The sequence below is a fragment of the Macrosteles quadrilineatus genome, unplaced genomic scaffold, assembly GCF_028750875.1.
Source record: "Macrosteles quadrilineatus isolate MER2022 unplaced genomic scaffold, UCM_ALF_1.0 Scaffold_2__2_contigs__length_208266976, whole genome shotgun sequence".
Classification (NCBI taxonomy): Eukaryota; Metazoa; Arthropoda; class Insecta; order Hemiptera; family Cicadellidae; genus Macrosteles; species Macrosteles quadrilineatus.
In genome coordinates, this window is record NW_026542595.1 from 155,706,158 (window position 1) to 155,733,972 (window position 27,815).

The following is a 27,815-nucleotide window of genomic DNA, read 5'->3' on the forward strand; positions in this document are numbered from 1 at the left end:
TTACGTAAAATTAATTTATTTTCCAGTAACATACGTTCTTCACATGGTCAGTTATAAATACAGTATAAAACTAATATTCATTTAAACTACTTGATTTTTAACTTTCAGAATTAAAACTGCTTAATATAAGCTAATTTACAGTTACATACTAGCCTATGCACTTCTGTACAGAAACAAAAAACAAACAGTACAGTGATTTGTAAGGCTCAACATAACCTTTATACAATTGCTTGAATTTCCTGTACATCAAGTTACAAACAAATAACATGTTAAGAGTTTAAATAGCTAACTTAATTTTTGTTCACTTTGTAACTAGGTAAGAAAAGGTACATTTATTCTAAAAGTTTATAAAATTGAGTACAGAGTAAAAATTTTCTCTTTTTTCTTTTGAAGTATGCTTACTTTTTAGTACTTAGTATATTTAATTGTAGGATAAATTCTATTGTACAATGTTGTAAAATATGAAGCTTATTTTGGTTCAGTCCTCTTCATGGCAAATTTTGCTCTTTGATAGGCGTTACCACAGCCACCTCTAATACGCTACCTCTAATACGCTCTAATGTATTAGAGGTGGCTGTGGCGTTACTATTTGATTTATAATAAAAATTTATTGCAAACAAGTATTACCGGATACAAATCTGTTAGTAAAACCTAAGAGATAAATAACATGGAATCAATTAACCCTCTTTAAAACATGGTAACCAACGAGGTATAGTTGTTCAGTAACGTATTATTAAAAATTGGTCTCTGTTGAAATATTCTTAGGCTACCCCAAAAAAGTGTTGTAAGAGTAAAATATTAATACATAACAGTAGACTACAAACTATTATGTTAAAAATGCCTTGCAAAATTTCTCATCATAAAAGTAAATTTATTAAAGATCTCATAAATTGTTATAAAACAACACAGTGACAGCCACTTCAAAAAGAGAAGTTTGCAGCTTAAAATACCAAGGCAGGCTAGCTGCTAGAAAATGTGTAATTTTAAATGATTATCTTCAAGAGACATTATACTTAATGATAGAGAGGTCAACAAAACAAAAAAAAAAACAACAAAACTTCATTCTGTGTAAAGATTTTAAAGAACACAAGTTTTTGGGTTGCCATAACCCTAAAATACGCTCATGATATAATGCATTGCTTGTGGGGGACGAAATATATTTCAACAACTTTGCAGATTTATATAATGCAGCAAAAGATATGTTAGCGTACTATCCAACTATACTGTACAGTTGGCACAATATAATGACTATGACAATAATAATTATGAAACATATTTTCTTAAATGATAAAGCATTTAAAAAGAACAATATATCTCTTAACATTTTGTAAACTTAATATATTTTAATTATTTAAAACTCAGTAATAACATGTATTTCATGTAAAAAAGAGAAAAATATATTACAGTGAAAGCTCACTAACATGACAGTAACTTATGTGTAACCTGCACAGCTGAAAAACTGCAGACAGAAGATCAATTTTTTTTAAATTAGTTTTCATTGTTGATTATTTAACATTTCTTTAAAGATTGTCAACTCAATAAAAAAAAGTCATGTAATAGATTTATATGTAAAAAATAGTCTGTTATTTACTCATTTATTAAGACTCATTATATATTTTGAAGTTCTGGATAAATCTACACCCCCCAAACTCAACAACCTCTGGGTCAACTAATTGTCAAGTTAAGCCGCCATACACAGGCGAGCATGTTCGCGAGCCTGTTGGCGGACACGCTCGCAAACATGCTCGGCGTTTCCAACAGATGGTCGAGCATGCTCGCGAACTTGCTTCCCGCCACTGCACAGTACTCACTTCTCTCGTGCTGTGACAGTCCGAAGAGCTGAGCACAACATGCTCGCCGGTACGAAGGCTTGCAGACCCCACGCACGGGCGAGCATGTTTGTCACCAAAACCATCACGAACATGCTCGCGAACATGTTTGCCCGTGTATAGGGGGCTTTAGAGAGCTTTCACTGTAACTGTTTTTAGCAATGTTACCAAACCCAAGACATGTCATCCAATGACAACTAATTGACTGTCCAAAAACAGAATATGTATGTTTCCCCAAAATACTGATTTGTTAATGATAACATACACAAACACACAGAAACAAAGAAGATATGTGCTGTAATGCTTTATGGTATAGCGAGGTATAAAATGTAGAATATTTCAAAACTAGATTTTGACGTTACCTTTCAAATGCAAAATTCTAACCATAGCGACAATCTAAAATTTGTATAATCCAACAGCTATATTAGATAAATTGTGATAAACTGTTGTATTAAAAATCCAACTAAGCAAAGTGCATAAATAAATCTAGATACACCTACTTTAACACATAACTAGATTAAGAAAGACATAAAATACTCGTTTGATTTCACACAAACAATAAATACAACAAATAAGTACAAAGTGAGGACAATAGTTTATTTTATTACGTTTCAAGTAAAAAATATCTATCACAAAACTAGGAATGAAATATTTCTAGCACTATTCATAAAACACGGAAAATTTAGTTTTTGATCATGTTGAAAAAGCTTTTAATTTTTTTTGCATCCTAATCAAATCCATAAAAAATATGATGCATGTAAATATTATTTCAATAAAAACCGCACCTGCTGAGGATGTTGCTATGTAATTTAAAACCAACAAATATTGGCTAACCTTAAATAATACCATTATACCTAAAGGACACTTTTACATAATTTCATGCATTTAGTTTACAACATGTGTATGAAGAAAATGAAACATTGTGTATTGCAGTGATGATTGTATTCATAACAAACCAATTTATGTTATGTCAATTTTTATTTTAGGACTCAAATTATGAGAAAATATGCTTCTTAACAAATGTAGTCCAATTTAAGAAAAAAAAAACGGTTGATTTTGGTACAAGAGCAACATTGTCAAGGGTTTCAACATGTGAAAACATTAAAATAAATAAATTACATTGAATACAATATACAAATACAAATATTTCACAAAACGAACAAGGCTTGCAATATCATACTGAACTCGCTATCTTTGTTCGTTTGGTGCTGTAATGCAATTTACTTATACTGACGCTTGATGTTTTGCACTTGGAATAAAATTAATCAGCATCATTAAGTTGAAAAAAATTTTACTACAGATGTAAGGAATCCTGGTTTGATTTTACCTAGCACCCAGAAATAAGCAAAGGGTAGCAACCAACAAAGAATCACATCTGTTTATAAATCTACATACAATATATAACAAAAAATAATAATATAACAAAACGTAATAATATTTCATAATCAAAACTTATCAACAACCATGATTTAAAACGCAAGTGCCACTAAAGTAAACGAGAACTGTTTTTATGCGAAGATTATTTTAACTGGAACATACAGAATTTATAAAAAACCATTTATATTTCGTAGGATGGGTGACTACTGTTTATAAGTAGGCCTACTTTAAAATATAATGTTGAATTCATAGTTGGGTGTGATTTAATTTATTGCATCATTGTACTGTGGAAATATAGTCATAATGTACAACCAACAAATAAATCGACATAAAAAATTGACCTCAGGTAATTTTACATGTATAGAAAACAAAATTTACATGTAACATAAGTAATATTAACAACAGATATAATATAATCAATTGATTTTACATTAATGATGAAACATTTTTTGAATGTCACAAAACAAAAGGTGTCTCAGGGTGGACATATTTTAATGGTTACTTATGTTGCAAATTCCACAGAATATTTGTAACAATGTTTTTTATGTCATTGATGCCACTAGACTTTGCAATAAATTGAAACTTTAAGGCAATCTCATCAAAAATCTTATTTTGCGACTAACTAATTTAATGCTTGTAATACAAATAGTAATCCCGTAAATAGCATTTATTTGAAACAGTAGCAATATTATCTATTAAATAAAAAAATACTTTAATACACACTGTCCTCAAAACAAGTTGTATTTACAGAATACAGCTTTATAAGTGTTATACAACCACCCAGGGTGTAAAACCAAACTGTACAAATTTAAGAACATTTTCACAAATGGATGTTTGGAGGAAATTCACTGACTTATGGCGGTAAATCAAGTCATTCAGTAACGCATATGACTAGACATGGTCCATTAATTGCTGTACATGAAAACCGGGTTTATTATTTACACCTAAGCCAAAGCTGCTGTTAAGTATTAACACCATCTTTTGTTGAGTCTTGTAAGTTTTTCAGGATTTGGTCGGAAATTATTCTTGTGGCTTGAGCTGCTTGCGGTATCAAAAACCTGAAATCAGTTAACTTGTAGAGTTAGAATGCTAAATATTCCTAAATAAAGGTGAAAATTATAGATTTATGTAAATTAAATTATACAACAAAGTGAACCACCGAAAGAAATTAAATTAAAATTATTCTCACTAAATCCCATAAGGAGAATCTATTGAGAGATTTTTCTCCGTAATTGAAAAAGTGGATGTTTGAATAATGTGGTTCACAGATTCAAATCTACAATCTTGTTGTAATATACCTAAAAAATTGTATGGGTTGCAAGGTTCTAGTGAAATAAATTATTTTTTGCATAATAAAACCAGTCTAGTTTTATTTTAACATGCACATACTACCACAAAATAGCAGATATGAAATGATTTATAACTAAAGAGCTTTGTACAATATTATCTAATCTTTGGATTTAAAAAAATAGTCCCATATTATTCGTGCTACATTTAGTGTAATTTATTGTCAACTACACTCATTTCTACAAATGCAATCAGTATTAATTATTGGGAGCCAACTATTCTAGTGGTAGGGCGCAGGACTTCAGCCTTGAGGTTTTGTGTTTAAATCCGTCCATCACCAACAGCGTTCATCCAACTGATGATCTCACAACCTCTAGGGCTAGCTTAAAGTGATGTAAAAAAACAATCCCAGGCTAGAGAATGGTTAAAAATTTCATCATGGCCTGATTTGTAAAATACAAAGAACACAATAAAATATCAGGACTACCCACCTATCCATATCAGAGATAACTAGATTATCCCCCTGTTGTCTTCCATATTTGAACGTTATCAAGTCTGGCTGCTTCTTTTTACACGTTATCTTGGCGATGTTAGAGAGAGGTCGCTTGACTACTATCTGGGCAGAATCTTTCTTCTTTGCAGTTTCTCTCAGAACATAAACGTGAGTAGGCGTTACCAGTAGATGACTGTAAAAAGTGAAATATTACAAAACACTTTGAACAATTGTGTGGTTAAAAAACTCCCTTTAAAATTTTGTTAACATTTTAAGACCTTTAGAATAAATATTTGACATCCTAATAACAGACTAAAATATAATCCTATTTAGATTTTATAGTTATTTAAGTTAAGCATAATTAGCTAGTTTACGATGGTTATTTCTGAAAATTTTATGAACTATAAAAACACTAGCTAAGTAAAAGCATATTTGTTTATTTATCAATTCCTCATAGAATGTGACCATACTAGATATCTAAGGTACAAAGGATGTCATGACCCGAAAAATCAAGGGGTAAGTCAAGGTGCCAAAAAGTTATTCATTGACCCTTTGATCCCTGTATTGCCAAAGAGCTACAAAAGAAGAACTAAATGGATAGAGATTTATGAGAAACGTAGTTAAATCTCTTAAGAACTTAACCCTTAAACTCTTTTACCGATAACCACAAACCAAAACTCACCTCTCATACATGTAACCACTAAGGTTAACCTCTTGACACTTGAAGGACGCAACCACTTCTGGTTTCTTGAGCCATGCGGACAACGAAACAGTTTCCAGAGTGGCCATATCTTCTAGAACGTGGTTTTCTGTTTCTATATCTGTAATAACATTCTAATTATATCTTAAGCAGAGCGGTTTATACAGTTGCACATAAACAATCTGAGGTAGGGTCACATAATAAGCTAATAAAGCTTATCAAATTTGATTAATTGCTTGTAACCCAGAAGCTGCTAATAAAACGTACTGCTTTCTGCAAACACTTGTTAATTAATAATTGCTTCATTACAAAAACAACTTTGTTCATGCATTTTAAGCTGAAGACGAATAAAAGGTGAGTGTGAAATGGATTGTAGATTGGATGATATTTTTTCATTGTTACAGATAATTATGCTTTATCTTGAGCAAGTCCATTTATTTATTAAATGCCCTATGATTAAGTACAGCTGGGTCCAGGCCCTTCTAAAGCTTCTGGCAATTTTAAGGACTGAACCGGTGACCTTTTGACTTCTAGGCTAGAACTAAACCCTTAGTTACTCTACTTCAGCCTTGAGATATCTGTTGCTTTCCTATCTGATGGTGCTCACACAATCCTGTTCTAAAATATTGCTGTCTGTAAACGTAAACTAGTAAAATACTATATGTTTACCAGGAGTGTCAAGCTCGTCGTCAATGCTGAACACCGGTGCCATGTTGCGATATCTCTTGCCCAATTTGTCACTGGCGCTCACATGGCGGTCACTGGCCGCAGGGTTGCCGCCGCTGGGGTTCACTATGTACTCAAGCAGTTTGTCCTTCACTTCGGCCGACTTTAGTTTCATTGCAGCTCTGCAATAAACAGTCTGATTAGTTGATGCATCGATGTTAGTAAACTGGTTCATATTTCATAAATTCATTAACGAAAGACTTCACTTCAACCAAACTCCTGTCTTTTCTTCATAAAAGTATTAACTTCAATAAATAGTTATTGCTTAATCAGCAGTTGAATTTGCTATTTTTTCCTCTATTGCTTTTATAATGCTATTTAAGGGGGTGGACAAGGCCCAAAATTTCAAGGAAAAATATATTCTCAATCGTGATAGCGGGAGATGTAGACAATGGCACTGCAAACGCAGGAAACGATGATCATGCCCTCTATGATGGTGTGAGGTGTTCACGCAATTATGGATTTAAGTCATGATGACATTATGATAGACAAATTACAAAACATTACATAGTCCTATCATAGGTTTCGTTAATGAGTAATAAAGAAGAAAAATAGGACAGTATTGTAGGCCTACTGTTTTTTACTGGTAACTCTCTCAGGCTTCAAAACCCTCCATTGAACTTACGTACATGCCTTAATACATAGTCTTTTCCATAATCAGTGATAGTCAGCTTAAATATCTGTTTTTGTTAAGCTAGTGGTGTTTTTTAATATGACTGATGTACTACAGTAAAATGGCACCAAATAAGTAATTTATTTTATTTTTGAATGTTTTTTTTAGCATTATTGTTTTTTATAGAGAAGTGCTCCCACCTTCTGTCCTGTCATGTTCTGTCCAGAAAAATCTGGAAGGAAATAAAAATCTGGAAGGAAATAAAAATCTTGACCCATCCTGTCTCAAATCAAATTTTAGTACAATCCGTCCATCTTGAATTATATTTTGGATTTTTGTAGAGTTTCACAGAGTAATCAATTATTGAACGCAGGACAGGTTCACAATGGCACAGTGATCGTGGGAGATGTTAACAATTTTGCAATGACTGCGGGAGATGTTTATGATGGCACCTTGATTGTGGGAGATGATCCCTCATGGAATGAGCTACTCCTTCTTTATTTTTGAAATAGATCTTATCCTGTACAGTCCAACCTCGGTATAACGAATCTGAAGGGACCAAACTGAATTTTCGTTATATCAAGGATTTCGTTAAAACGAGGTCCGTTATATTGAGGTTAGGTTTGCAGGAATTTCGCTAAGTCAAGGTTCAGAACCAGCGTCAGTCAATGTAGGTCGGGATTTGACCTCATTAAAACACAATTAAAAGTAGCCTATGCTACAATACCTTTACAGTACAGTTTTTACATTGTAAAGTAGAACCTCGATTATCCGGGGTAGGCCTACTAAAGGGGAGGGACCTTTAATATTGCGCAATCATGACATTTCTAGTCATTGACCTTGGTACAGGTTACAAACTGTAAGTTTAAAATCACAGCTTACTCTAATTCACATAAAAACTAGCTAAACACTGTATTGTACAGCAATAAACCACGTAATGAACAAAACAAAGCAGTGGGGAGTTTTGTAAGCTATTGCGTGATAGGCCAGTAGGCTACTGTACTGTTTTAAATCACAAAAGAGGAATGTCAATACTGTGATAATCATCAACTATAGCATTGGTGTTGCCTTATTTAAACAAATCTTATTGAAAATAATAAAAATATTATATAAGTCGTTATAAAAGTGTATAATCATAGCCAACTTAAAGATTAATAAAAACACTCATAAAAGGAATGTTAAGATAACAATGTTGCTATTCCTTCTCTTTGCTTTGTTCTTCTATTATTTTTCTTTCTTAGGGTTCTCTTCATCCAAAAATTGTACAAGTCACCATAGTTACTTATCACCCAATCACAGCTTACTAAACATTACGAGGTCCGTGAAATTAGCCCCCCCCCCCCATAAAAGCACTAACCATAAAACTAGTATTAATGGTTAGTGCTTCGTTAGTGCTGGTTAGTGCTTCAACTCCCATCGTTAGTGCTCTTACGGTACAGGAGCTATGACCAAAAAACTGTGGGGGGGGGCAACTTCACAGAAGTTAGCCCCCCCAGTAGTAATATGTGAGCACTAACTTTCAAAACTGTACCAACGGTTAGTGCTTCGTTAGTGCTGGTTAGTGCTTCAACTCCCATCGTTAGTGCTCTTACGGTACAGGAGCTATGACCAAAAAACTGTGGGGGGGGCCAACTTCACGGAAGTTAGCCCCCCACAGTAGTAATATGTGAGCACTAACTTTCAAAACTGTACCAACGGTTAGTGCTTCGTTAGTGCTGGTTAGTGCTTCAACTCCCATCGTTAGTGCTCTTACGGTTCAGGAACTATAACCAAAAAACTGTGGGTATGGGGCCAACTTAATGGAAGTTAGCCCCCCCCCCCCCCCCCCCAATAGTAATATGTGAGCAGTAACTTTCAAAACTGTACCAACGGTTAGTGCTTCGTTAGTGCTGGTTAGTGCTTCAACTCCCATCGTTAGTGGTCGTACGGTTCAGGAGCTATAACCAAAAAAACTGTGGGTGGGGCCAACTTCACGGAAGTTAGCCAACCCCAGTAAAAATATATACAGTAGCCTACTAACTTTCAAAATGGTATCAATGTCTAGTGCTGGTTACTGAATGTCCAGGAGTTGTAATGAATCCCTAGTTCCGAGGCCATATTCACGAGGCGATTTAAAGCCAGCTCCACCAAACTAGAGATTGTATTAGTCATAGTTGGGAAAGTTAGTCAAAAATTCTAACTAGTTAGAAGTTATAAGTTTGTCCCGTAAAAAGTAAGTGATAGAAGTTATAAGTTAGTTAGTTTAAAAAGTAACTGATAGAAGTTATTAGTTAGTTGAAAAACTAACTGATAGAAAATAATGTTAGTTTTAGTAGAAATTAGTTGTTCACTGGGCAGTTGTTTTAAAGTATTTTTTAATGTCACATCTTGGTTACTAATATATACTATAATATGAGTAAAGATTGCGCAAGATATGATTTAAAAAATGGCTCCTACGATTTCCTCCAATTTCAATGCTATTGAAAATTGCTTGTATCTCAGAGTAATAAAACAACATTTTGTTTTATTACTCTGAGCTTGTATAATACATTTGCATTGTATGATGCCTTACTAACCAAAGGGATAATTACGACTGTTCAAAAACATTAAGTGTTTTACTGCAAAACAATATACACTGACATTGAACTAAAAATCTAAAGGAAAGGCCAAGGAGATTTGTATTTTTCGACGATGCACCGCACGAATTGATGCGTTATTACACCATCCCGTAATTATAGTTGCTACGTCCCACGATCCCAGTGACTTAATGCAATAACGGTCGTCAGATAACAGATGTTATGTATCATGAGTTTTATATTGATTGAAGCTTATTGTGGACATTTTATAGATTGATTGTCCAAATTAAAAAGTTTTGTAGACTAAATTGAGGATAGGTGGATGTCTAACAAAATATAATTGACTTTACTACTTAATTAATCGTAGTAAGACTGAAAATATTTGTAGGCTTATAAGCTCTATTTTTTACCTCTTGAACAAATCAAACACCTCGAGCAAGATCGGTCCCCTGGTACTTGTGTTTTAATCAAACATTGTCACATTTACATTACTACAACATAAACAAATGACATAAAACTTGTCAGATAATGATCATCAACTAAGACAATGTTTTGACACTTGAGATGATATATCAATCACCAAACAAACATTTTTCCCCTTCCCACCCATCAGTGCTTGGGGTGTTGATAATGGCCGTCACTACCCTTCCACAGGCCCACTGCATTCCAAAGCAACTGGACTTTGACTTTCTCTTTCCCCACCCCCCGCGTTGTTTGTCTACAACGGCACTGACACCTCTCACGGCCGCACGCAACCCTCACTGATCACGTGAAATAAATAACCAGTATTTGAGATGCTTCCGCATAATTGGGAAAGTTAGTTGAAAATTCTAACTAGTTAGAAGTTATTAGTTAGTCCCGTAAAAAGTAACTGATAGAAGTTATTAGTTAGTTAATTTAAAAACAAACGAATAAAATAGAAGTTAGCTAAAACTAATGAATAGTGCTATTCGATAGAATTTCTATTTGTTATTCCCAAGTATGGTATTAGTGTATTTAATTAAACATTTGTTATATGTTTGATCTATCTTATATGCAATGTACTGTACTTAACGAACCAGTTAAGCACTTATTCAACAAATTATTTCTTTGCTTCAAGAGAGAAGTGAAAACATATGACCATGAAGGTGCTGCGATCTGAGCGGAGTCAAGGGAAATCCCTCAAAATTTTTCAAGATTCTCCACTGCAGCACTAGTGTTAGTAAAAATTTAATATGGGAGCTACCATTGAAACTGGTGTCAATGACCTAATAGAAATTGGGTGGGACTAAAATAAATTATGTGTGCACAGTATCTAAAAATATAATAGCTTTAGTTGATATGCAAAGCATCAAGTAAGTTATATCCTTAGTGGATTAAAATAAACATAACTTCTTAAATATTTTAAAAGGTATCAAGTAGAAGTGCTTTTTTAATTTATAGCTCCTGAACCGTAAGCGCACTAACGATGGGAGTCGAAGCACTAACCAGCACTAACGAAGCACTAACCGTTGGTACAGTTTTGAAAGTTAGTGCTCACATATTATTCCGTGAAGTTGGCCCCGCCCACAGTTTTTTGGTTATAGCTTCTGAACCGTAAGAGCACTAACGATGGGAGTTGAAGCACTAACCAGCACTAACGAAGCACTAACCGTTGGTACAGTTTTGAAAGTTAGTGCTCACATATTACTACTGGGGGGGGCTAACTTCCGTGAAGTTGGCCCCCCCCCACAGTTTTTTGGTCATAGCTCCTGTACCGTAAGAGCACTAACGATGGGAGTTGAAGCACTAACCAGCACTAACGAAGCACTAACCGTTGGTACAGTTTTGAAAGTTAGTGCTCACATATTACTACTGGGGGGGGCTAACTTCCGTGAAGTTGGCCCCACCCACAGTTTTTCGGTTATAGCTTCTGAACCGTAAGAGCACTAACGATGGGAGTTGAAGCACTAACCAGCACTAACGAAGCACTAACCGTTGGTACAGTTTTGAAAGTTAGTGCTCACATATTACTACTGGGGGGGGGCTAACTTCCGTGAAGTTGGCCCCCCCACAGTTTTTTGGTCATAGCTCCTGTACCGTAAGAGCACTAACGATGGGAGTTGAAGCACTAACCAGCACTAACGAAGCACTAACCGTTGGTACAGTTTTGAAAGTTAGTGCTCACATATTACTACTGGGGGGGCTAACTTCCGTGAAGTTGGCCCCCCCACAGTTTTTTGGTCATAGCTCCTGTACCGTAAGAGCACTAACGATGGGAGTTGAAGCACTAACCAGCACTAACGAAGCACTAACCGTTGGTACAGTTTTGAAAGTTAGTGCTCACATATTACTACTGGGGGGGGCTAACTTCCGTGAAGTTGGCCCCACCCACAGTTTTTCGGTTATAGCTTCTGAACCGTAAGAGCACTAACGATGGGAGTTGAAGCACTAACCAGCACTAACGAAGCACTAACCGTTGGTACAGTTTTGAAAGTTAGTGCTCACATATTACTACTGGGGGGGGGCTAACTTCCGTGAAGTTGGCCCCCCCACAGTTTTTTGGTCATAGCTCCTGTACCGTAAGAGCACTAACGATGGGAGTTGAAGCACTAACCAGCACTAACGAAGCACTAACCGTTGGTACAGTTTTGAAAGTTAGTGCTCACATATTACTACTGGGGGGGCTAACTTCCGTGAAGTTGGCCCCCCCACAGTTTTTTGGTCATAGCTCCTGTACCGTAAGAGCACTAACGATGGGAGTTGAAGCACTAACCAGCACTAACGAAGCACTAACCATTAATACTAGTTTTATTGTTAGTGCTTTTATGGGGGGGGGGCTAACTTCACGGACCTAACATTACGTCGTCATCAGTCCTCAGTGAATGAAATAAGTTCTCATGAGTTGTTTATATCGTTGGTTGTAACATAGCGCGCATGCAGCGACGACAGCAGACAGGGAGCAGACGGATAAAACGGAGCAGACGAATGTTAGCGCAAGCGTTGACGTCACCTTTCCATTTAATTTGATGAAGAAACTGATTTTTCAAAAACAATAATGGGTTTGGGGGGTTCGTTGTATCGAGGGAGAGACACAGACAATTCGTTAAGTAGAGGTTAAATTTGCTATCTAGAGGTTCTGACAATGATAAATTCGTTATATTGAGGTGTCTTATTTTATTTTAGCCAGAATATTGAAAAATTTGTTAAATCAAGGTCGTTTATGTGGTTTGTTTGTTATGTAGAGGTAAAATATACATTGTGTCTTATGGAGGGTTCTAGGGGATTTAAAAAAATTTGTTTTATCAAGGAAATTGTTATATCGAGGTTTGTTACATCAAGGTTAGACTGTATTAATAATTTTTTTTTATTACTGTCTGGCCCAAATTTTTGTTAAGAAAGATGTGGTCTGGTTAACTCACCCTATTTTTCCGAACAAATCAGAGGAGCTGCTAGATGTGCTGCCGTTCTGGTGGCTCATCTCTAGACTGTTAGACACACAACACTCGTGACAGCAGCTGGGGTTGTGATCCACCAGGGTAGCATTCACCCTCTCCCCCAGGTATTGGTGTATGGCTAAAAACAAGTAATGAGAATCTTGAAAGCCAATAAAAAGACGCACAGTAGAGGTATGGAAGAAGAGGAAGCAGTTAGTTTGTGAGGCCAAATTAAGTTCTAATTCTTAGTTATAAATGTGGGTCAATAATTAAGTATTATACTAATACTAAAGATTAATACTTAAATTATGAACTTTCCGTACCAGTTCACTAAAAAATACACATTTCAGTAATTTTTTACTATGAAAATGCTTTGTAAAATGTTTGGTCGTGTAAGGGAAATTCCCTAAATAATTTTTCATCATGCAAAAATCATGAGTTTATCATCATGTGACATAAGAAGTAGTGTAAATGCAAAGATCAACTTATTTTGTTTTTAATATAAGCTAACTATTTTTTCCCCTAACCATATGATAAACATCGTAAAAGCTTGGCTAAACTAGATTCTCCTACTTTCAACCTCTTGAGCTTTTGACCAGGCTCGGCTTGGTTAGAAAATCAATCTGCTAGCACACCTCTAGTTTCAACTAGTATTGGTGGCAAAAATGTCAGCCAAATTTGAGAGGTGAAGGTTCAAAATGTTCATATGTTGATTTTTCATGGTATTTTGTCACTGTATTGTCATCATTAAAGCATTATCAACAGAAACTACTGCACCTACCCTGATATCCGCCTGTAAGCAGGCTGATGTACTGTGTATGTTTCTGCAGGAAAGACGCAACGACCATGTGAGTGTACTGGTCGTCGTCCAGCCGTCCACAGCCCAGGAAGCACAGATGCTCACCGCCCGCGTTGCTGCCGGCAGCTATGGCCTGCCTCTGACACGACAGCAGACCTTGGACTGCCGTGGCAAAACCAACAGGCTCCTGTAACATCTGAAGAGAAATATTGTGAATAGACATATTGTAGTAGTATTTCAAACAAGGGTTGCTGGGTAGAGTTAATAAACCGTATCAGCAAACTAAAACATACTTTATTCCATTATCTGCGCACACACAGAGACACACACATACATCACTTCAAAAATCACCTTTTTTGGGTTCAAGGAGAACTGGTAATTTAACCCAAAACTCAAACTTGAAAATTCTTTGCTTTGCTAACAAAACATGCAATGCTCTTACAAGACACTAACAACAATTCCCTCTTTACTCACCAGGTTGCAGTCCAGATGGAAGGCAGTGGCGAGGTGTCCAGCATTGTATTGGTCTGCAGGTCGACAGTCGACAAGAAAGAAACGAGGTGTGTCCTCAGTCAACTCAAGCAGTGACGTGTTCTCTATCAGTTCCGCCACTGACACAGGTAGACACAGAGCCTGGGCTATCTTACTGTCACTCTCCCCCTCACCCTCGGGCAGTCCAAACAGGCTCGTCTCCAACTCCTAGGTAAGAAAGAAATCGTAGATACATTTAAGTCTAGTAATAACAAACCACCGAAGGTACAGTCTCACAAACTCTGTGCAGTTTGAGGAGATTTAAGGCCTCTTTCAACCTGCATTTCTCTGTTCACATAGTCTTCAGACCTGGCAAAACAAGAGATGAGCTGGTAGAGTACATAAGAGTGAATGTTTCGGATCAAATTTACTGGTGGCCTCCAGGACGCAAACCCACAACCTCGCTGTCATGAATTTTTAGTCCGTCACACTACCCACTGAGACATTAAAACTAACTAATTTTGGATTCGAAGGGGTAATTTGAGAAAAGCCTAGCCAGGAAAAGGGGCAAAAAACCAATACAAGATATATCAGTATTTTATATTTTTTTTCTCATGATACTAAATTTACAGCCCCATTAAATTGAACTACAAAAACTAACTTTGAAGAAAATACATGACTTACATTTTTGATGACTTACAGCGCTGACATTACTATTCTTTACTAACGGACTAATGCTCCTGTTTTCAGGTATGGGTTGTCTTATGTGTGCAAGGAGCAAACCTAATGTGTACTATTGAAACTACCCCGGACTGAGACTTAAGTTTTCATGTCGGTTTGGGCGGATTTGCAAAGTTGTAAGAGCATTTTGATTCTTTGAAACAAACTCTTAACTGATTCAGATGGATTAAGACCCATGAGACTGAAAGAAAAGATAGGAAGATTAGGTAAAGAATAGCATAAGATATTGCAGAGATGAACAAAACCCAAGGATGTGGAGGAAAAATAATTTTTTGGGTAAAAATGGTCATGAGATTGAGTTAAAGAGTGAATAGGCCCACCTCTCTAAAAGAAGTAGGGGTCCTGTTGCAGTAGTACTGTGCCAGAGAACAAAAGTCTTCCACATCCTCAGGTTCCAGTCCGCAAGGTAGAGTGCCTACAGCAGCAGCTATCTTGTCCTTCTCTTCCTGTCCCATCTCCAGAATCTGCTCTCTGGAATACCAAACAAGTTGTCACTCAGCACAAGAGAAGTTCAACATAGAAGGGATGACGGGCAGTGAAGGAGAGGTAACAGTTAATCAATGAGGGTAATCAGGGTGTCAACAGCACCTGCCATACAAAGACCATAGCAGATGTGGGTTTTTTTGGAGACATCCAGGATTTAACTGAAACATAGATGTCTTTCCTGGGGTCTAGAATTGACAGGGAGCTGTAGGCACAGTGAAAGGAGATGAATGAGAAATAAATGGAGGTTTAAAGAGGTGAAGAATTAAGATAGATAAAGTGATGGAAGGATATTTGGAGAGAATATAGAGGAAAAGGAAAGGAGGAAAGGGTGAAAGAGGAAGACAAAATTATGGTGGGTTTGAAGGAGATTAAGGAGAAATAAAGACAAGATGGAAAGAGGGTAGTAAAGTGGCTGAAAGGAAATTTGAAATGACGTCTGAATGGAGGGCTTATGTTTAGATTTAAAAAATGTTCCTACTATGTTGAATGTGAATCAAACCTCACAAATTTTGCTATAAATATTGTTTTGTATTTCAATGAGATGTATCAGCATTGTGAGTGTTTTCCATCAATGTTTTTTTTTATTTAAAAATTCAAAACATATACTATTCTTGATTATAAAGATTTGGAACAACGAATACATTGTAAATTAAAAATCTTTATAGCACATACTAAGACTTGTACATCATTGGTTTAAGCATAGGTTGTACAACATTGTGAAATTATTTTTTAAACTACGTCACAAACTAAAAATTAAAGGAACATACCTGGCATTGACAACCATGACCAGCCCAAGGAACATGAGGAAGAAACAATCGTCTTTTTGGAAATAGAGATCCCACATAGCGGTGACCACAGGTAGGCTGCAGGTAGCGGCAAACAGCGACTGAAACTGTAAAATCATAGTTGTTAGGTTATGTCTGCTGATAAATCAAGCAGTAACTGACTTGACAGGCAACGCAACCTCATTTTAAGTTCTGAAAACCTTTGACATTTATTTTGGTTTTAAAACCCTTAGCTTTGTGATATTTAGAGGAATAAAAAAGAGATTTGCAGCTACAAAAAACTCAAGAATAGAATTCCAGGATGTACATGGTAAATACATTTATCTTATGTTAAAGCTGAGATAAGATAAAATACCTTAAAGGACTTTGAGTCCCTTCTCATACAGTACAATACATATTATGCTTTTGAGATAAACAGGCCAAACGCATGATATTTTTGAGGGGATTGAGTTATCCTTCTGGCTCCAGAGTAGGAGTGACAAACTACTATACTAGAAACACACCCAACTAACTTAGTATAGACTGAGTATAGTATAGAATACAGCTTATTTAGTTGGGAAATTTTAGTAGTTTAGGTTCAGGACTTCTATCCCACACGTGCAGTTCCAAAATCCACCAAATCACTTATGGTGTTTAGCTAGACTCTGTGATAACATTATAACACTGAAACTAGAGTCTACATTATGCAATAGACCCACTTATCTAGAAAAACAAGGAAGGCCTCAAAGGTGAAAAGAAATGTCTCTGTATTCTCTCTTGAGTAAAAAGCCAATAATTAAATATACAATACATAAATTGTGACGGCTAAGAGAACAGATTTAAAATTTCACTCACCCAAGGTGTGGCATACTTGTCTGGAGTTATTCGTCTTGTGTCCAGGAAGTTGCAGAGTTGGGGATCGTGGTACAACAACAACAATCTGAACAGGTGAAATATGTTCTTGTTACACGGAATGTACTTCTTCACCACAGCCTGTGACAACAACAACAGTGTTACACCAGCCTAGAGTTCGATTGGAACTTGATCAATTTGAAAATATAATTGTTACAAACTCATAATCCATTAAGCTCGAGAACAGATTCTTGTGGAGCTTCGGGTTTGTTACAATTGGCAAAGTTTATTGAATTTTTTTAACTTTTAGACTATTTACATTTAAAGATTTTTATTGACTTAGTTTTTTTGGATTTGCATTACAGAATTTTGCAATATGTCGTCCGCTTTTACCACATTTGAAACACGTGCAAAGTTGTTGAACATCATTACTAGGCCTATTTTTGTAAAAACTACGATTCCTTTTGTTCTTGATGATCTTTTTAGCTACTGGTAATTTGTCTCCCAATCCATTAACTAGATCAACTAAGTAGTCAATGGTAAAATTCTAAATGCTATATTGTATTAGTAAAAGTATTGTACTAGCAAAGTTTGTACCATAGTAAATACCTGTGATAAATATTAAACAACTACTACAATAGTAATAATAAAATTATTAAATCAAGATAATACGAGTAATAAATCTGTTGATCCATTGGTTTAATGATAACTAACCTATATATTTATCATGTTTCCTCTCATCTTATGAACACAAAAACTCAAATTCGAAAAAGAGGACTAGTAAAAGTTTAGTAAAAAGTAACAAAACAGCAGAGCAGAGTTGCAACGCAAAAAGAATCCATTATTTCTGTCAACCTCTACCCCACCCAACCACTATAAATCTTTGGTGGGTCTCTCCAACTAAACTCACTCATGGACAAGTGAACGCTTCATGAGTAGCATACAGATCTTACCAAGGAAGGATTTAACTCTCAATCCATTACGCTATTATCAGGTAAAGGAGACAACGCATTTAATTGATAAGCCTTTTGTCAGACCTAACATTGAACAACACTGCAGTCAAACAAAGCCCAAGCCAGTTATAGTAAGTAGGCCTAACAGAAACGATTTGAAATAAAATGTAACCCAAAAAACTAAATACTTGAAAAAAATGTTTTCTACCCTCCAGTTGTTGAACAAAACATTAGCTACATTAATTTTTACTCACGTACATCCTAAATTTCAAAATAATATCAAAAAATCTCATTGAAACCACATTAATTTAGCCAGAAGGTAAAACCTTTAAAACCTCAAGTTCAATCAACCTTGGTTCAACCTTTCAACCTTGGTTGAATCTGCTATTTGTAACTTTTTAGAGCTATCTATATTGTTTACAGTCATGTTTAACAAGGTAAAAAACACATATTAAAACCAAGTGGGAAAATTTGTAAAACAACTACAAAAAATTTCAAAACAAAATAATTTTGTAAAAACCCCTAATGAACATAACTAAATTTTCTTGGAATAAAGAAGATTTTATTTGAGATTTTATATTACCTTAAATGTTTTCTTTATAATATTAGCTCAAGGAAAACATGTAGTACTTTAAGCAATACCTTGCCACACACAAACGTCACCAATATATCCTCATGATTTAAGAGTGACAAGTTTTGATTTATTGCTAAAAGAATCTTTCATGTTACAGTGTTTTGCAAGAGACATGACATGAAGAATGTGCTTCAGCTATACATTTCAAGGTGTCTTGTCCACTGTAAGCTCTACCAAATGGTAGTTTCGCATGCAGTTCTAAAGTCGGTTTTGAAGTTGGGTTTTAAAATATTTTTAGCTACTATATATATTTTTTTTTTAATTTTAAGTTCAGAAATTAAAGTTCTAAATCATCATTGAAAGTAGTATTATCTTTCCTTTTTATAAGTACACACCATTTGTCCTTGTCCAAATAAGAACATAAAGATAAAGGATACTTTAAATGGCTGGATTTGTATGGTTCTCTAGGAAGGTAACCTAAGACTGGTTATTTATCGAATAGAAATCATAATTATGTAGCATAGTTATATGTTGTTTTTATGGTCTGTGACGAGTGACTCAAACAAAACTGTTAAAAAACTATTAAAGGCTACTCAATTCTTTATCAACAACATTAACATTGAACTTTTTGTCACTACTATCTTTATAACGATTTTTAACTAATCAAAACCACTTACGTTCCTTGACACTTAATTCATAATCCTTGCCACAAATTCACATACATACAAGAACAAAAAAATGAATAAAGACACATTCATTCATAATTTTAATAAAATCAAACCCTCTAATAAAATAAATTTACCTGAAAAAGTGCGCAGGTCTGGTCTCTGGGTAACTTGAGCGCAATGAGCGGCAGAAGCAGTTCCACCCAGCCATTACCTCTCGTGTAGTGAGCGAGCGGCCCCAACGAGCGGCGATGATGTGTTAGTATAGACTCCAGGTCACACAACACCGACACCTTGTCCTCATCTTCATTGCCAAGCTTGTCTACAATGAAAAAACATGTCTTACAGTATATTTGCGGATCCAGCCAGCAGTTAACGGGGACTGCTTTCAAATAATTTCAGGGGCTTGCGATATGGAATCCTTCCAGGCGCAAATGTTTAACACCATAACAGTAAATTCCCCCGCCGCAGCAAACCTGCAGACTAAGCGAATTTCCATTTGACTGATTGGATTTACACTGAAATGTCTACTTAAAAATATAACATTTATTCCCGATTTAAATAGAATTAGTTTTAACAAGTACTTAGGTTTGCTGCATCAGGGAGGGTAAAACTGTTTTTTTTTTTGTAAAATGTTAATTGTTAGTAAGAAATAAAAACATTTTCCAAATTTGATCAAAATATGTTCATAAACAAGCAAACTACAACAGTTTACTTATTCTCCATAAGAATAACATGGGAATTTTAAATTTACAATTTTTTGGAATTTTCTCCGTAACCATTAGGCGCATAACAGCGCTTCAATATACTAAATTATTTGTTTTTTTAAGCTCTACAAAATGGTTTGGAAATAAATTGCTAAATTTTATGTTTTTTTGGTCAAAAATGGGAAAACCCTAATTTTACCCCCATAAAACCCCCCGTAAACCCCCGTTCCCATGGTCCGATCATGCTGGATCGCAAACTCGTTCGAATAAACGTAGGTTTACACGTTTGTACCAAATTTCATCAAAATCGGATCATTTTTGCTCGAGTTATCGTGCTAACGGACACATATATATATATATCTAATATATAAAATTCTCGTGTCACAGTGTTTGTCTGCAAACTCCTCCGGAACGACTTCACCGATCGTTATGAAATTTGGTGTGTAAATTCTGTAGGTATGCGAATCGGACGTAAACTATTTCCCGTTTCGAAATTCTTAAAAGGGCTCCGCCCCAGTGGCTCTGGAGTTTCCCATGTTAACCTTATGAGAAATGGAATTAATGAATCTTAACAGCTGTTTCAATTAAACAAGTTGGTTCTGTTCTATGATGTTCAATAGCATTAAAGTTACAAGGATTACCAACAGGGTGCAGCACTATTATTTCTTTTACATTTATGACAACAGCTAATTTGCAACCAAAAGGTGAGTGAGCGTAGCGAACGAGCTCCAAGACAAAGGTGAGTGAGCGTAGCGAACGAACTTCAACCTGGAGGCGAGTTAGCGTAGCGAACGAGCTAACCTGAAGGCAAGTGAGCGCAGCGAACGAGCTCCAACCTAAAGGTGAGTGAGCGTAGTGAACGAGCTCCAACCCAAAGGTGAGTGAGCGTAGCGAACGAACTTCAACCAGGACGTGATTGAGCGATGCGAACGAGATCATCTTGAAAATTAAACGTAACAGAACTTTCTTTCCATCGGTCTGTCTTAGGGGAAACCTATAACTTAGGCGATACGAAGTTCGCCGGGTCAGCTAGTATATATATAAATATATAAATATATATATATATATATATATATATATATGAATTTGAACGGATGGTGTTTTTGGCCTCTAGGGACCACAAAACGAAAAAAAAATCGGTCCCACGTCCAGGTCTTACCATGAGTACTACGGTAATAGCTTATTCCCTATATGGGAAATTCGCTATAACACATTTTGGGAAAATTTTGAAGCCTCAAAGGTAAAACTCAAACTTCATCTTGCTTACTTCTTACTTTTGGTTTTTTCAAACCTATACTACCCCCAAGAAGGGGGGGGGGGCTGCGGCCTCCACAACCCCTCCCCCTGAATCTGCCCAAACAGCTGTTACTGTAATTAAGATGCAACATGACTGTGTTCGTCTACCAAAACAATAATAAATTTATAAACAGTGAAATCCTTAAGCCGCATTTACATCAGGGTTCACAAAAAAATTTGATGATTTGTTGAATCAGTTGTTATCAAAAATGTCTAGGTTGTAATAATGTTACAATAACAATTTTTTTCTTCTGCATAGTCAGCCAAATTTAAATACTTTTAAATGCGTAGATGATTTCCTAAACTACAATTAATTTTGTTTTGCGCAAGAAGAAAAAAAGAGCTGCTATACCTGATTCCTTCAACTTGTTTATTGAAAACAGCTGTTTTTGTTGCAGTATGACAAAAAACAATTTGAAATTGAATACCACTAAGAAAAGTAGTAAGGTACTGTAGTATTAATACATAAGGATATTAACATAGACAAAAAGAATTAAATATAGACCGTCAGCCGTGCTGCGGTTACCATAGGTTCTGGCGCACACCGCTGGGAGTGCCATGTAGTTACGGTGTACACGCTACGTAATTACACGGCGCACCCTGCGGTGTGCGCCAAAACTTAAGGAAACCATGGTAACCGCAGCACGGCTTACAGTCTATATTCAATCCATTTGTCTGTTATATTAAATAGGCTGGAACCATGGCATCGTCCTGTAATCCAGCTACTTGGAGGTCACAAATTGTGGATATTTATAGGCATGATCTGTGGAATGTGGATGTGAAACTACCTGGTGTCGACTAACATCAGCACTAATGAGTACTTCGACTATCCACAGTTACAAGCTAAAATATTAAAAGCTGAAAAAATTAAAAGGTTAAAAGCTTAAAAAGTATTAAAGTAGTTTATGTAAAGATAAGTTAGAAAATGTGAGTGGGTTAAAGGTAAATGTGTTTATGCTTAATTTTGTCCTTAATATAGGATGCATTAGAAAAAGAAATATGCATCACATCAGGATAAAAAAGGTGTTGGCACTTAAAAATTATTATAATTTTTTTTTTTTTAAGACAAAACAATTCTAGTTGAACCAACAATCTTACACTTATATAATTGGTTGATTTTCAGCTTCTATGAACATAAGATAAGCACAGTTTAACGAGCCAAGTCCATGCCTCCTTAGCAAATAACAACCACTGAGTCAGGTGTAGATAAAACCATAAATATCTCGAGATAATTAATTTCATGGCTTGCACACCGCTTTCTTCTACGAGTACAATTTTCAAATAAAGGTAGTAAGAAGGTAAAGAATAAATTTTAAGACAAAAAATAAAGAATGAAATATTTTTTTTTATTATTATATATATTATTTTTTAGGTTACAGTTTCTGAAGAGGTAGTTTGAAGAATTAGAGGAAAAGTTAATGCTTTGTTTCACACAATGTGTACTCCTAGAAATAATAGGTAATAAACAAACAAAACACACAAAACAGAGGTTAATAAAGTCTTGTGCTTGGTTTTTTCGTTTGCCATTCTGAACTTAATTGATGTCTTTACAAATAACAATTTAGATCCGAATGTTTTGAACTTGATAGCGTGCATAATTTATCACAAGTTCCTTTAAGAACAAACGCAGTGTACTCAATGCCAAAACAAATATTTGGGCGTTAGGTCACCATTAGATAACACAAAGCCAGAGTAATCAGCTGATTTTACATCACATTGTTGACTATGTGAGCACATCAGCTGTGAACATCAATGCAAAGCCACCGCCTTCCATTGTCGTCACTGGCTGTGCATACATACGAGTCACATACACTTACTGACGTTAGCTTTGACCTTTGTTTCACTATTGTTAGTACAATATAACCAAAATAAGTAAATTCAACAAAAGAAAATGTTATTGTGAGGATTTTTTTAAAGTAGGCCTAAGTGACTATAACTAGGTGGGATAAAATGTTGTCTCGCCTAGAATATTATTATCAAATAAAAATATATGAAAATAATTTAATACTATTATAGGTAAACAGTTAAAAACCTATTGAGCATGTTTGTTAGACATTTCAACTAAGTGGAAAGTCATCCATATGCATGGAAGTAATAGAGATTATAACTCAAAAAAGCAGACTATAATAGACGAAGCTTTAGTTGTTGTGACAAAGCCGGCTATTCGAATATTATCTTCTCACTGAAGATTTCTTACCACTAAATATATATCGTGTTACACCTCAAACCAGACAAGGATTTAGAACGTTTGGGTATAGGTAGGTACATTATTATTGTACATTATTGTCCTGATTGTTTTTTTCCTTTGATGATTGTTATGAACTTTGTAGTTTTTATTGCCAGTAAATCATTAATTATTTCAGTTCATTTTATAATTGTAAGATTATTACACTCTAAAAAAACAATTATTTGTAAACAAAATAATTGATCAAATAAAACCAGCTTTTAATGAACTTAAGTAGCCCTTGACCCTATGATGACACAAAAATCAATGGTTACAATAGTAGTATTACACCTGCTACTTTCAGGTACAATAGTAATAATTCTTAATGCACTAACTTATGAATATTTGAATGAGCCTTGTATTTCTACAATAATCCAACAAAGGCTATTAAAAAAATTCTAAATAAAATAGCCTAAAACAGTTTAATCTATCTCTATGGTATAATTTCCCCTTGCACTTAAGTGAAAAACAGGATGATAAATAATACTTTTTAACTAAAAGTTCAATTGCCTACAATGGTACAATATAGGCAAAGAGGAAAAGAAAACCATTGTAAGAATGTGTGATTCTTCTTTCAGGTATAGCGAGAACAAGAGAAATTATCCAAAAGAAACCCCATTAAGTTTCTCTTTCATTACGTATCTTTTTTTCAGTAAGCTAAGACAGATTTATTGTCTCCACACTGATTATTGATATTTCTGTGTCAGGTAGCCTACAACTTTGAACATTCTCTGAAACATTTCACTTTCATGTAAAATGTAGCAAATTTTATAATAAAAAAATACATAAACTTAGGTGGTTAGATTAACCCACCAAGTGTGCTCCGGTTAAATACTAGGAACTTTAATTGAACAAAGTAGTCAAATTCATATTTTATTTTATACACTAAACTGACCATACCTACTAAGAAATAGAAAGATGTTCAGGAAATGGAATTAAATATTTTTCCGTTACTGTAATAAATACTTTATTAGTCAACAGGGTGACTCAGGCTGTATTTGAAATCTTTCACGAGTCAAAAATATGTCATTATTACAGTATACTTACTTACAAATACTAGAACAGAAAGAGTATGTATCATAAGTCTAAACCGTATGTTAATGTTATTAAGAATAGGATTCGGGCCAGTTACTGTACGTCATTTCCTTATGTTTATGATCCATACCGCTTACTGTTCCAGTATTCGTGAGTATACTATATGGTACAGACTCTCTGTGTATAATCTTTTTATTTAATAAAAAATAATATGGTGCCAACAAAAATTAACAATCTACATATTAATTAATTGTTCCAAGTGATTAAGAGAGATAAGCTAGATTGGCTAGAAGATTAAACTGCCACCAAGAACACTTTCCACCGACTCAATTAACAACTGAACTGTATCCTTATTAGTAGGTATGTACAATGGACATGGAGCATCCCATACGAGGCCAGTTTCTATCCACGCAAGAACAAATCCATGCAAGCATTGAGCACTTAATACCTTACTTTCAAATTTAAATTAGGCTTTTTAATACTTCTATAGACTGGATAATAAAGCAGACATCCCACTACTATGTTTTAATTAAGTATGAAAATGAAAGAGCATGTTTTCCCATGTTAACCATGTATGAGCAAATTTTACAATACTAATTTAAAGTAGGCCTACACATTAAGTTAAAGGTATTTTACAATTGAAAACCAAGCAGGCAGGTAGTTGTGTACTACCCTACATCAACAAAAAAGTGTTTAGCATACCGTACTTGTGTTTATATTATTCTGTTTTGTATATTTCCCTTCCTCAAAAAGCTTTTACACATATAACTTTTTTACTTTTATTTATTCATGCTGTAGTTTAAAGATATCACTTTTGATTGATTAGCAAGCTTTGGAATTCTTCTTTAAAATCACCCTCATAAAGGTGAAAAACTCATAGGTAAGCTAAATACAATAATTACGGTGTTAACGATCAAGGAATATGTGACAAATTAATTTGATCTATTGCTTCTTATCAAAGGTTAAAGTTTATAAGCAAATAGAAATTCAATAAAGCAAACTCTTAAATCTCAAGCAATTAGACAATTGGTGTTAAAACAATAAACCTTCATCAAAACAAACTTACCAACAAACTGTTGACAGTCTTCCCGGAGTGTATTTTGTTCTGGTAAGTCAAAAATTTCATCAAAAATAATGTGTTTGGTACAATCTTTAACTCCGAGGCAAGCTTTCCACACTTCTGCACGCAACTCTTCTGGCACTGACTGTCCCTGACAGATTCCATAAACCATACTTGAGTTGCATTCTTCTGAAAGGGCTGTTTCCAGCTCTCTAACCCTAAAATGGAAATCCATTAGTCATTAATCCAGATGTTTAAAGGCACGTTGTTATAAGACTATTATTCCTGCCTGAACCTCTATGCTCTCAAGTTTTGAGTTAGGCGCAGTGAATTACAGAGGTTTTATGATTGGTTGTCTGTATCATTTACTACAGTGTCATATGGATGCAGTAAAAGATTAGGGTGTTAATTTAATTCAGATGCATTGAACATAAAAATTCTAATTTTGATATCCCATTTTACAGTTTTTTACTTTGTGAATCCAAAAATATCATTATGTTTTTATTATTAAAATTACCAACATTTTAACACAAAGAAATATAAAGGTGATATTTCTATTCAATATAATAACATTTGAATAGGTAGGAAGGATGGCGATTAAAAGTGGAATAAATTATAGGTCAAGTGGGTCTACTTAAATGATTGTTTTCAAACATCCATCAAAAGCAACTGACATTGACAACTTTATTAACTACGGTAACTAAATTTGGCGAAAAAAATATCAGCTGATTACTTTTCACTCAAAGACATTTAAACAAAATGTAGCCTATATCAATTTTGGCTTACCTAGGAGACGAACTGAGAACTAACTTACCAGTAAGTTACTGTGTTAAAGTGTTTGGTTCTGAGTAGCCTATTTTAAATTGTTAAGTTAGCCTATTTATTCTTATAATCATTCACCTGAAATGACGGTGAAGTCATTGAAATACAAATGTTGAACTTTTATTTTGTTCACTTTGAAGCCCGAATCGGGGATCCTCAATCACTTTCAATGTTTTTGCCAACACCAGAGACAAGCAAGAAAGAGGTAGGATACAAGCTTATGGGACAACTGTACGCTTTTAGCTCTGGTGTGGTGGGGTGGAAATGGACTTTTACCAAGCAAGAAAGAGCCGGAACCACGATGGCCACATAGCATTTTTGTACAGCAGTTGTATCGCACAGGGTCTTCCTACAGCGTGAGCATTAGTGTGTGATAACGAGGGGAAAAGGAGAGCGGAAGGGGACGACAAATAGGATTTGCACCGGACCCCAGTGACTCTTGATAGAAACCATTTAGGTGTACCATTGAAAGTATCCTCTGTATCTTACTTCGCTGTGCCTATACTAAGTTACTTAAACCTCAGCAGCAAGTACCTAACCTAAGTTATATAAAGTTGAGTTAGACTAGTCTATTTTTATTGTAGCCTAACTTAGCATTGCACAGTTTTTATAGAGATTTAAGTATTTTAAGCCCAGCTTTGGAGTATTTGAAATTTTTGTTGTAAATCCTACAGCTCCTAAACCTATAATGGCTGGAACCCCCAACTATTTTATGTTGGTCTTATAACCTGGGCCTATTGTTTTTAAAGTGTTATGTGTGTCGTGTAATATATGTCTATCTTATTTAATGACACAGTTTTTCATTTAATTTCATTAATCTAACTTTCTTAATTTTAACTTAATCCAAAGAACAAATTATCAGTTTTGGAAAAATTATGGATGATAATTAACTTATCTTAAGCCTTTCTATATTATAAATGAATGTTATTTAGCTTTTGTGTGTAGTTTTGCAGCTTAATCACTAATTTATGTTACAAAAATAAAATATAGCAAACTTAATTATTGTAGGCCTAAATGCATAATAATATACCGTATTGATAGGTAAGTTAGCACTGTTAGCAGAGTGTAGGTCAACTACACAAGTACACTGCGCTTTCTGGATGTCGCTGTCATTTATAGTCTCGGAATTACGTGCCAAATTTATTTAGATAAATAAATTGTACGAAAATACAGGTAATTTGAAGTTTGGGCTTATTGCTGTTGCGAATAATACACTTACCATGTCTGGTCGTCCTCTTCACCTGCCATTTTCCATCTCTTGATTTGAGACTTCTTGAAACGAAAGATAACACACTACACAGACACTAGCACTAGAGAACAGAGAAATTCTTTCAGCTCAAACAGCTGCTAGCTGCAGACGCTACGCTGACGTTAGTGACGTGACACAGCTG

At 35.0% G+C, this 27,815-nt stretch overlaps 1 protein-coding gene across 2 annotated transcripts; it reads right to left on the reverse strand.

Moving 5' to 3' along the window:
• On the reverse strand, positions 1 to 27,776 carry LOC128985868 (TBC1 domain family member 23). 2 transcript variants are annotated; one of them, XM_054405819.1, is made up of 13 exons: positions 27,644 to 27,776; positions 25,609 to 25,820; positions 19,418 to 19,602; positions 17,092 to 17,229; positions 16,240 to 16,364; positions 15,307 to 15,457; positions 14,249 to 14,473; positions 13,757 to 13,970; positions 12,961 to 13,114; positions 6,356 to 6,534; positions 5,669 to 5,807; positions 4,985 to 5,179; positions 1 to 4,264 (listed from the first exon to the last, which is right to left on the reverse strand). In XM_054405819.1, the coding sequence occupies exons 1-13, from the start codon at positions 27,670 to 27,672 to the stop codon at positions 4,168 to 4,170; spliced, it is 2,043 nt and encodes a 680-aa protein (XP_054261794.1). In that variant the 5' UTR covers positions 27,673 to 27,776; the 3' UTR covers positions 1 to 4,167. The 2 variants fall into 2 exon arrangements, with proteins under 2 accessions (XP_054261794.1, XP_054261795.1); XM_054405820.1 differs by lacking the exon at positions 27,644 to 27,776 and having other exon boundaries at positions 25,609 to 25,837.
• Positions 27,777 to 27,815: the final 39 nt, after the last annotated feature.